Source organism: Diplotaxodon limnothrissa, linkage group LG15 (assembly GCF_057381915.1).
Source record: "Diplotaxodon limnothrissa isolate DT_005_m linkage group LG15, D_limnothrissa_male_GT1.1, whole genome shotgun sequence".
In the NCBI taxonomy this organism is placed as follows: Eukaryota; Metazoa; Chordata; class Actinopteri; order Cichliformes; family Cichlidae; genus Diplotaxodon; species Diplotaxodon limnothrissa.
The window spans coordinates 9,911,643-9,923,342 of record NC_140610.1 but is presented as its reverse complement, the minus strand read 5'-3'; the positions used below and the strand labels follow the sequence as shown (position 1 = coordinate 9,923,342).

Genomic DNA, 11,700 nt, shown 5'->3' with positions numbered 1-11,700 from the left:
CTGCTTGTGTGATGTCATCGGCACCCCGCAGAGAAGAAAAAACAAAAGGGTAAAACAGTCGCAACATCCAAGTCATTAATTTGTTTGTGTGCTGATCTCATTGAGAGTCCATGTTTTATTCAAATACAACAAATACAGCTGAAAACGAAATATTTAAAATGAAGCTCAAAGGCCACACCGCGCCCACATAGGAGATTTCAGAGGCTCGCTGGGCTTTTGATGTGTTAAAGGTTTAAAGTGTCCCTCTCCTAACAAATGAGCACAACTGGAAGTTGACATAAATGTCAAACAAGCTGTTTGTCCCTCATGGGAAGATTTCTGGTCAGGTAAAAGTCAGGGAACTTACTTGCGTGCGTGTATGTGTGTGTTATGCCAAGGTATGTGGGTTGTGCCCATGAAGATTATGCCAAATCTTCTCTGTCAGTGGTGTTTAAATGTTATTTATAAGTAACTGTTATTTAGTGGAGTTGAAATGTTGAATGTTCAATGAGTGGGTTAAACCCTAAAGGGTAAGTAAAGTGCAGTTCACCAGACAGTGAGGGTTTTTTGTTCTGAAAAAAAAAATGTTTGTGCGCTGACAGAAACAGAATAAAACACAATGAAGGCGTTTATAGAAAATGATTACTTAATTAATAATGACCCCAGAGCACTGATGAGACTCAGCACTAATGTTATCTGGTAGTTTATGAGGGAAGTCACCAAGCTCAGCTAAGAACAACTGTAAGGTGTCATCTAAGAACTTTTCAAGTGATCCTGAATCATCCATTACTTATGCTGCTGTAGGCTCATGCTACTGCAGGACTTAAAGTTTTGTCTTCTCTCTGATTTAGTCTGTCTCTCTATGCTTTCTTTGCTCTTTCCTCTCACCCTCCAGCTGGTCACAACAGATGGCTGTGGGTCCCTGACCCGGGTTCTGCTGGAGGTTTCTTCCTGTTCAAAGAAAGTTTTTCCTTCCCACTGTCGCCAAGTCCTTGCTAAAAGGTCATTTAAAAATTATTTGGCTTTTTCTCCACAATAAGGTGGGATCTACACCTTACAGTAGCAAGTGCTTTGATGCGACTGTTTGATTGTGATTTGGTAACTCAAGCATCTGAGATCTTTCTTAGGTTTTACACCTGATTTCAAGACTTTCTTTTGAACTTGTGATTAAAGGCTGCAAATCGCAGAATTGTGTACAAGTAATTTCATTTCTAGCGGACCCATTTTATGTTTCCTCAATTGAACAGATGTTCCAGACAAAAAGTTGTGAGAATAAATTTTCTACTTTGAGTTTGTCTCCACCTGTGGGCCAGCAGGAGTATTTAGGGTGGAGGCTGTAGTTGCCGCTGTGCTGCAGGTGGAGGTGGTATAGGACGAGCAGAGCAGCAGGTTTGTGAATGTTTTTGACGTAAATGAAAAAGACAAAGAAGTGCTGATGAGGCTGCTGTGTGAGGTAGAGACAGGTATAATGATGTGTATAAAGATTGTGTCTTGCTGTATTGCTCAGGCTGAACTGCAGCGTCTATTCACAGGCGCGATCCCACTACTGAGCGACACGGGGGCTTTGACCTGCTCCGTCTCCGACCTGGGCCGGTGCACCCCTCTTTAGACGACCTGGTGGTCCCGGGCTCCCCCAGGATCACCATATCGATGCCGAACTTAGTGTGGACACCCGATCGGCATAGTCCGCTGCAGCTCAGAGCTCCTGAGCTCAAACGATCCTCCAACCTCAGCCTCCCGGTAGCTTGGATTACAGGCACGCGCCACCGCACCCGGCGAGAAATACGCACGCTCACTGAGCTTTTAACTGTGAGTCATGTGACGTCATCACGAAGCCGCGACAGAGCCGGTGTTGTACCAAAACGTGATCGTCTGCCATAAAGTGATTTCCGGTGTCTCTCTGTCTCTTTCATCTCTCTCTCTCTATATATATATATATATAGAGAGAGATGTATATGTGGAATGTCTTTGTTTATATTGTCACTATACTGTATTCAATAGTATTTATAAAGGGATTGCACATAAAATGAAGAAATCCCTGTTCTGCAAGTTCCTTTATGACTGTGTTACGGAACCTACATTATACTCAATCCAGCGCTTTTTTGGTCACTTTAATGCAACTTCAGCTGCCCATTAATGTCAACGACACATTCTAGCTGATAAATAAAGGAAACAAAGCCACAAAAGCCAAAAACTGATTCCAGGTTATACCTTCTGCAAGGAATGTTGTCTTAGGCTCAATGTGACGCCATATTATTCCTTATTGATATGTTTGATGTATGTTTCACAGATTATAATTCAACAAGTCATTCACATGAGTGCCACATCTCTGATCGAGAATCATGATCAAAAACATTGATGTTTATACTTTTCAGAGTCACAAAAATTATGTCTCATTATTACTGGTTAGTCAGCTTGTTTTCCACAATCATAAATCAACCAGTACATCTATACAGACGTTTTGAATTTGAGACATTGCCAAATTTAGTTTAAACCTTAAGAAACACCCAAAGCACAATTACTAACAGGGTAATCTGTTAGTAATTGTATCTGCATATGAATGTGCACAACTAAGATTGCTCAGTGGCACCTGTAATGCAAGTTTTGGAAAGAACTCTAGAAACACACTTTAGAAATAAACCAATTGCACAGGATATCCTCCACCATCCTGCTATAACACAGGCCAAAAGACACAATCATAGGTCTATAGTCACCAGGTGAATGAGAGCAGGTTTGGGACTATTTCTATATTTAAATGATTGGTAATAAGTGGCTTTCACACTTTAGAAGGATGCAGGTGTTATTGCACACAGCTGCAGTGCTGAAGGCGTCTTTAGCTCACTGACTGCATGTATAGATTTTACAGTCTGGTTGGATCCGTGTGTATTTAATAAAAACAACTGCAGACTTTATAAAGTCACTCCAGCAGAATTTTGATAAGCAAAAAAAGGTCAAACATGTTCGCGTTTTATGCTTTTTCAGTGTATGTTACTTACCTTCAGTTAAACCGATCAAGGTCGGTGTCCCACCAAAGTACACGAATAGCATGAGCAAAATGATGATGTGAAACAGATTTTTATATAACTGTATTTATTATTTTGACAGCATGACCCACAAAAAAACTTGACTCCTCAACTTAAAAAACTATTTCCTTTAAAATCACTCCAAACAATACATTAAAATAAACTGAAACATTCGGTAAATGAAATATTGACAGCCCACAGACACAAGGACTTTCCACAGCTTCAAACGCTGACCGTCGGGCTTCTGCCGTAGTCTCTGTACTTTAGCTGCGAGGGGAGAAAGACCGTATTTATTAGGTGCATCATCAAATTAAACACATAATGCTGAATTAAATATTAAATGATGGTCTTTATCTGAGTTGCATTATCTGTTCACCTGCTCTGTGCTTTTGTCCACTTCAGGGCGTGCCTTGGAGGCACGGTTGTGGTCGGGTGGTAGAAGGTACACCCGGCTCGTTTACACATCGCAGCAAAGCGACACGGCTGTAGTTAAGAAGGAGGGAAAAGAAAAAAAAATCAGATTCGCTGTGAATCTGAAAGCGATCTGTCTGCGTTGTACAAAAACAGCTCTTGTGCAGCGTTTTTACCTTGGGATGATAAAATGGACAGTCCATCTTCTTGCACTCTGGGAAGAAGCGACAGATGCTGGTAGGCTGGGTCTGCTGCACTGCTGCAAACATAAGGGTCAAGGATAAGCTATCAGGATGATTATGATAGTTTAGAAACATGGAAGTGCTATGGATACGTAAAAACAGTGTCACATTAAATGTCTTTGAGGGAAAACAATAAGGACTTCTTTGTTGTAACACTGACATCATTAAAAACAATTTTTTGGGGAGGAAATCAACAATGATTCATTCGAATACTGACGTGGGCCACTGTTCAGTTTTTGTGAGACAGTTTTAAATTCACACGGGAATACAACTTCAGCAGATGCCAAGTCAGCTCAACACCAAGGACAACAGAAGTGAATGTACTGTCACCCAGTTCTCAGGGCCGTCCTCCCACAGGGAGGAGCATTTAAATTCTCTGCCCTCTTTCTAAGCCCAACACACGCTTTCACCTTTAGTCTAAAAGGGAACAGCAAGGTCCTGTCTTATCTTCTCTAATCAGATTTTTTTTTTTATAAAAGCACTGGGGGTTTCCACAGACGCAAGCACAAGATGCCTGATAGAGAGTCGGGTCAATGCACTTGACAAAGATCTACTCTGCGTGATTATTTTAAACCTTACCAACAGACTGACCTGATGAATAGATAATCTATATCACAGGTGTAGATTAGCCCGGCAAAGACTTCAGATCTGTATCATTTAGGTTAGGTCTACTTTATTCAGAATAATGCAACAAAACTGGCTGAAGATTCAAGTGTTTTACATGAGTAAAAGGTAATAGTAGGAACGCATTCTTCCTCTGCTAACTTTAAACAGATTAGCTTCACTTTCTATCTGCACACCACCAGTTTTTTGTGTTTTGTTTTTCATCAAGTAACCGTATGTGAACTTGCTTGAGGTAATTTAGGGAAACTTTTAGTGGATCCACAATAGCTGAAAATGTTTAAACTACTAATCGCTCTCACAGAATTTAGCCAGAATCCCATCAGTGAACAGGAGGCTAGAAGAAAACCCAGCATAGGTCAAGCTGGCGAGAGAGTACCTGGTCTGGGTGGAGGAGGTGCAGCCGTGCTCCTGCGGCTCACATGAGTGAAGGGACAGTCTGGCTTTGTACACCTGGCGTCATATTTACAATTTGGATGCACAAAAAGGCATTTATCCCCAAATTTGCAGTTTGGAAAAGTCCTTAAGGAAAAAAGCAAAACACATGTAATCAGGACTTATGACTGAAAGTGAAAAAAAATACCCTAAACAATCATTCTTATTGCATTTAACATAGCTACTTACTTGCACTGTGTTGTTGGGTGATGATACAGACACTCATCCCCACTTTTGCACACCGGCCAGAACTTGCATCGCTCCATGACCTTTTGTTTTTTCAAAGGGACCGCATTCTCCTCTGCCATGTCAATGTCCATCATCTCATCTGTCAACAGGTAAAAGGACAGGACTAAAGAGGCTAAAACTTGGCTTTAAAATGCAAAACAAAAATAAAATAGCTGATTATCATATCACTTTAATAACTCCGCTGAGAGCACACACACACCTTCTGATGTGATGCCTCCCTGTAACCTCTGAAGGACGCTGACTTTGGGCTCTCTGTGGGCATGGCTCGCTGCGTCAGGTACGTTCGCAGGTGGTCTCACATCTTCCAGGTCAGTTTCACAGTCTGCAAGGTTACCAAGCGGGCTCGGTACCCCATCTAATGTCACTATGAACTTCGGGCTGGCAGAGTCGCCTCTCTCCTTGCTAGGGTAAGTCAGAAAAGCAGAACAGATGAAATGACAATCCAGTAATAGCACAAATGTCTCTTTATTTATACAAAGACACAGGCCTGTACTATGAAACAGGATATGGTCTTATCTTCATGGTTAACTCTGGGTTTTCTGTACTACAAAGGTGGTTCACTTCTTTTCGAGGTACATCCTCGTAACATCGTCAACAGAAACAATGGCACCACCTACTGGCCAATCAATAGCATCACCATTAAATAACACTGTAATAAGTGATCCTTAAATAGTAAACTTATTTGCACTTCCTGCTCACCTTACATCGCACTTACATGAGCCTACATTTGAATTCTGTTTTCATTTATCATTCATTACTCTCAGACCATTAAACACCACCAAGACTGCAGGTGAAAGAACAGAAAATAAAACTGCCCTTTAAACATTAATTCAATGAGATACTTGATTATAATCCACCAAATTCTCCTGTAACTTAATGATTTTTTTTGAATTTTTGCTGCTTTTCTTTCCTGCTTCACACATCTATACAGTATGGATAGTACCACACTTCTATAAGTGCTTTTCCTCTCGTGCACACACACACATGCTGCTGCTTTGTCTGCAATGTATGTTTCAGATCTTCATATTTTTGTAATGTTATAGATTTATCATCATTTATAAAATCAGTCGCTCTGCTGCCAGGACACAACGATTGATCAGATGTCAACAGCACCTGTTTTATGAGAACTCATTGCATTGACAACCAACTTTGTGCCACTACTCAGTCCATTCCACTCATAATGGAAAGACACCTTGTGTATGCCACCTCAGTAAAAACACAAACATACAAACCTGGTCTGGACGGTGCGTGGTACAGCAGACAGGACTTGCTGCTGATTTCCAACTGGAGATTCTCCCACTTGTGGTCGACTCATTATGAAAGAACGCGTATCAAATGTCTTCACTTCACCGCCTGCAGTGACCTCCACCCCTAGAGGCATGACAGATTGAAAAAAATATGTAAATAGAATTTTGGGAGCTATCAAGTGTTTTTGGGAAGACTCATTACTTCTCAATAGTTTTGAAACTTTCTAAAGTTGCATGGAATATCATTCGGAAATCGCTTGTCTAAAACTAAAACTCACCATATTCATTTGGTTCTCCTCTACCGCTGCTCTCCAACTGAAGCCGCGATGCTAACGATCTTGTTGGAGCTGGAATAAAATGTATTAAATAAATAAATAAATAAAACAAACAAAACAGCACTTTGAGAACCTCACAAACTTTTTTAAAATTGTTACTTGCCTGCCGAAGTCAACACACATCTAATTATACAACTATTTCATTACTATGCTGTTCAGTTATGATGATCCATAGTTCTGCTATACACTAATCATCCAAATAAAAACCATCCGGGCTTGTGACATACATAAAATATATATATAGACATAAATAATTATGGTCATCTGCTCCTTCAGCTACAAAACATCAGACATAGGTTGCAAACAGACATATACTTGTGAGCTAATGAGACTATGTGATCATCTGTGCGCATGAAACTCTATTATATATACCAGATGTTCTGGAGGGAGGTAGATCTGTGGCGGTGTAGGTCTGCACCCGGGGCGCCAGGCTGTGGAGGTGCTCCTGGACTAGCTGGATGGCCGCACTCATCTCCTCATTGCTGGCGAGACGAGTACGAGGCGCCACAGGAACAGTCTGTTTCTGTGGTACTGCGGGGAAAGGTCAACGTAAGAGAATGACACAAACAACAATGGAAAATCAGCTTAACTTACAGGATGTTTGTGGTTAAATGTATGACAGTGGGAACGCACTTGTTGGGTAGGTAGTCGTTTTGGTGATTGAGTCCTGTGCCTCAGAGATGGCTTTCAGTATCAGATTTCTGTTGGCTTGCTTGGCTGGTGGGAGAGTAGGTCTGAAACAATACAAACCTCAAAACTGTTAGAGCTCAGCAAAGCGCAAAATTGATCATCTGTGACTCACTTCTTAAGCTTTACTGCAAGAAAACACACATGTGGTTTGGGTACAAACGACCTACAAAAGTCCCATAAATAAAAGCATCCACGAGGCAGATAAACATTACCTTACTTAACCGTTTTCTTTCCACAGTATAAACCCAACCCTGAGGTTAATATGACATCAAGTGTTCATACTGACTTCCGTTCTGGTTTGGAGGGGAGGGACACTCTACTGGAGAGGCCTCTGCCACTGTAGCTGCTTTCGTCCTCGTCCACATCGTCGCTGTCCTCGTCTGCATCTCGGTTCACTCTTACGACAGAACTCACTACCGGTGCCTTCCGCTTCCTTGAAAACTCTTCTTGCTGAACGGTGAAAGCAAGGCATTATTACTATATCCAACTACCTAACACACCGTCACCAGAAAGTGAGCAAAATAAGCACTCTGATAATACCTTGTTGGATCCAGTTCTAGAGGTTCTGCTGGTTCTGCTGCCCTGCTGTCTAGCATGAAAGGACGCTTCCGCAGAGCTTACTGATGTGAACTGGCCCTGACCGGGTCTATAGATATCAGCGCTGTGTCTGCTAGCTGCTCCGTGTGTACGACTGTGGTTGGTGCTGATTTCTAAAGGCTCGTCAGCGATGAGGTCGTCGTCCATCTCTGGTTTGATGTCAAGAACTGCCTCCGATGGGAGCGGCTCCACCAGGGGCCTAACACTGGAGGAGAGCTGTGAGGAACCCTTTTCCAAGGTCCCCCTCCTGATAACAAACAAACAAACAAAATACAAGAAAAATGTAACCACACTCAAACACACTTCTTGGTCTGCTCTGACCAAAGACTTTCTTTGTTGATGAGTACTTCTTTGTTCCAGTAAATAGTCATTTTTAACATCATAATACTTTCTGGGGGAAATCCGGACATGCTTTTGTGTTTTGTGTGAATTATCACTGACTTACATCATAAAAAAGTATAATAAAAACCTTAAACAGTACAAATAATACAAACACACAGAAGAACTGAGCCACCATTTATGAGACCTTCCAAAGAGGAAATGGATATTACCACAGTTAAACTTGGAAAAATAGTGGTTGGAGACCTCAGCATGAGCAAAATTATCCCAAACAATGAGCAATCAATTCACAATTTGCTTTAAGTTACTACATAGATTTTCCTGCTGAAGCATAATTTGGAAATTTGGGGGCAACCTGAGAAACTACTGCGTCAGGTACCTGCTCTCATGTGCAGAGCTGGATACACGGGCTTCTGTCCTATCTCCTCTTAATTCCTCCGCTCGGCCGTTTTCACCTACAGACGATCGGCTCTTCCTGCTCACAGTAGCGCCGTCTGACTGCAGCTGCTTGAGGGATGCGGGCTCTGAGAAAAACAGAAACATGAGCAATGCTAAACTCCTGAGCCTCACATGTTCATAAAAAAGACAAACTTCCCATTGCTGGTTAAAAAGTGCAGAGATGTATTCAACGCAGCCGGGCTTACCTGCTGCAACAGATCTTAATTTCTCCAGAACACCATGAAGCCTAAAAATGAAGAAACAAAAACAAAGTTAAGGCAAAAAGGTACAACTTTCTTTCATATTTTACATATTCAGAGCGCTCTGAATACTCCAGGAGAGTAGAAAAGCGCCATATAAGAACCAGTCCACAAATAAACAATATAATCGCACCAGCTTGTGAATTTCATCGTGTTGTTTCCGAGGAAGAGCGAGAGGTCGTCGGCCATCTGTTGGGAGGTTTTCTTGTTTGCCACCATCACCATAATATAATCTGGGAGTTCTTCATCTGTGAAGAAAAAGAAACACGCACATCGTGTATGGTAAGACTACACAACCAGGTAACTGCTGTCTCAGAGGTAATCACTGAATATCATTCACGTACCAATATATGCACCAAGCTCCTGAAGCTTTCCTTTGATAGCAGCCTGGAAGAGATTAAAAGTACAACCGGAAGATGTTATTTCAACAAATTCTAGGTAGCGTAGCTAGCTGCGCTGTTATCATTCAACAACCCAAGGATTAACTTAACGTAGCACTGAGTTTATGCTGTGGAAACTGTTCAAATCAAAAAGAAATTATTGAGTCTATGACGATGCCTGCCGGAGTGAGGTACCAATCCCTCGGCCTTGAAAATAAAACAATAAGTTAGGCTAGGCTGACACATTTAAGCTAGCGAGTCAGTGTTAGCTTGTAGCTCCTTTGTTACGCAAACATTAATCACGCAGACCACTCAGCTTCAACCCGCACTGTTACTCACCCTTATTTTCTTACTAATTTCTGTACCGATTTCCATTATTGTTGTTTGAGTCAAGCGAATTAGTTCTAAAAGAGGCAACTGTTTTTCCAGCTGCACCGCTAAACACCAGGGACAAATGTGACGTAGAATCACGTGACAAATCAAATCAAGGCAACCGAATAGGGACAAAAAGCATACATCTGTCTATCGTATGCGATGTCTTTTTGTCTTTGTTTAGCATTTAGAGTAATCACTTTAAGTTGATGCTGGAAAAAGTAAACTTGTTAGTAAAATGTTCCAATTAAAGGAAAGGGTTTGAAAGCGCTGGGTGACTGAAGCTGGGGTGAACCATGCCTCAATCACAACACCTCTCAGATGACCTGGATGGTCATCAGCAATGTTCCCTCTAATTTTTCACGTGTCTGAGCGAACACACAAACTCCCTGAGCGGTCCCTTGGACCACTGTGAGCAACAGCAGACGTGTGCACTGTGGTCACGCCAGCATCGAATCCATCCAAGTCACATGGTTTATTAAAATAATCAAATTTATGTTAGACTACTTTTAATTAACTGCTTTAGCCCACTTACAATGAAATTAAAAAAAAATCTTGTTCATGACCTGTGTAGTATGTTAACACTATTGGAAGTAAAAATAACTTGAACTCCAATTTTGAAAATACAACTTTCTTTTTTTTTCTTCTTTTTTTAAATAAAGCTCTGACTTGTATTATGAGTATGAGTCTGTGATCTGGGAGAGAGTCATGTAAATCTCTGTCTGCAAAATACAGTAAATAATAACCAATGTTGGGCAATTAATTATATAGTTACTTCTTCAAAAAAGTAACTGAGCTTTGCAAACAACAAAGTTTTTTGCAGCTGTTTACCTAAAAATGCAGCCAAGGCGGTTTTTAAAATAAACTTCAAACTATTTACAGAACAATCAGCTGTTCTGCGTCAAATTTGATGGCACACAAATTATTTGTGCCACTCCAAAAAATTATTTCTGTCCACTATGAGATAAAGGAGAACAACAGCCTGATACCTGCAGGCCTGACAACAGGAGATGTATCACTCCTGTAACACCTGTAACATTTAGCAGTCGCCTCATTGTTCTGACACACACAATAAAACTACTGACTACACTACACACTAACTACACAAGATTTGCGCTAAACGTTGCAAATCTCTGTCACTCCTAAAAATTCCCCCCTTTCTAAACAACTAAATGTCATGTTGCCATATCATTTTTTGGATTGGTCGACATGGTACATTTTTCGACCAATAGGAAAGGGTGGGGGTTTTGGTTTTTGCTCACAGTCAGAGAGTGCTTTCGAGTGTTTTCCTTATAAAACACAGTTTTTACCATTTCTTCCCGCAGTAAATATAAACAACGATAGTATTCAGGAAAAAACAAACAAACATTGCATATATTTTTATCATAACTCTGGTTTTACGTGGCCTATCAACACAATTTAAAAACTGGTATAAAGTCCACACATTTTCCGTCAATTGTTCCGTCTGTTTTGCTCACATCTCCAATGGTTGTACACGTTGTCATTAACGTGGCGTCACTCCACATCAGCCACACCGCTTTGCTAGCTAAAACACTGGTGTCGGCACATAAGGACGCTGTCATAGCCTGTCAACAACGTTGACTAGCTGCGTATATATGAATGTGAATCGCATTATTGGCTGGACTATGGGATAAGGTGGCATCGTTCTAATCCCATACGGGAGCAGCCAGTCACTTACTGACTAACACTGCAAAGCAGAATTGTTAAAGTTTTAATTTCAATTCAGGTTAGATTCTTTTGTGCGCAACGCAGATTTTCTGTGCGCAGAGACCATGCCAGCATGCGCAATTGCGCACGCGTGCAGCTTAGAGGTAACATTGGTCATCAGTCCACTCTAAGACGAAAAAAGATCTTAGTACTCTTCCAGGGAGTGCGTGTTCTGCAAAGGTTAGTTTATTCAGTTTTTACACGTTATGGTACCCAGATACACAGACAGTATAAACAGTATGCACAAGGTCCTTACTCTATGTACACAGGAGTGACCAGATACAATGCTTACAGTACAGTGCAAAAGTAGAGGCAATATTTCGTCTTTATTTGTTGTTTGAAAATTGGGAAATA

The 11,700-nt window shown here is 41.1% G+C and overlaps 1 protein-coding gene and 1 non-coding gene across 2 annotated transcripts; both read right to left on the bottom strand.

The window, feature by feature from the left end:
• Positions 1-1,457: 1,457 nt before the first annotated feature.
• On the bottom strand, positions 1,458-1,756 carry LOC146617043 (signal recognition particle RNA). Its single transcript, XR_014906924.1, has one exon.
• A 1,337-nt stretch (positions 1,757-3,093) lies between these two features.
• zc3h14 (zinc finger CCCH-type containing 14) lies at positions 3,094-9,702 on the bottom strand. The gene is made up of 17 exons (XM_085372420.1): positions 9,586-9,702; positions 9,211-9,253; positions 9,000-9,114; positions 8,813-8,853; positions 8,548-8,692; positions 7,773-8,076; positions 7,519-7,682; positions 7,176-7,276; positions 6,915-7,073; positions 6,486-6,554; positions 6,193-6,331; positions 5,160-5,362; positions 4,901-5,039; positions 4,656-4,798; positions 3,590-3,672; positions 3,379-3,485; positions 3,094-3,269 (listed from the first exon to the last, which is right to left on the bottom strand). Exons 1-17 carry the CDS (start codon positions 9,619-9,621, stop codon positions 3,266-3,268), a joined length of 1,995 nt encoding a protein of 664 aa, XP_085228546.1. The 5' UTR covers positions 9,622-9,702; the 3' UTR covers positions 3,094-3,265.
• Between the last annotated feature and the right edge of the window lie 1,998 nt (positions 9,703-11,700).

Coding starts and splice junctions, on each gene's coding strand:
- zc3h14 (XM_085372420.1), bottom strand. CDS start 9,621: ATGGAAATCGGTACAGAAATTAGTAAGAAAATAAGG. Junction 7,074..7,175: donor AACGACTACCTACCCAACAA/GTGCGTTCCCAC, acceptor CTTTCCCCGCAG/TACCACAGAAACAGACTGTT. Junction 3,486..3,589: donor GTCCATTTTATCATCCCAAG/GTAAAAACGCTG, acceptor TCTTAACTACAG/CCGTGTCGCTTTGCTGCGAT.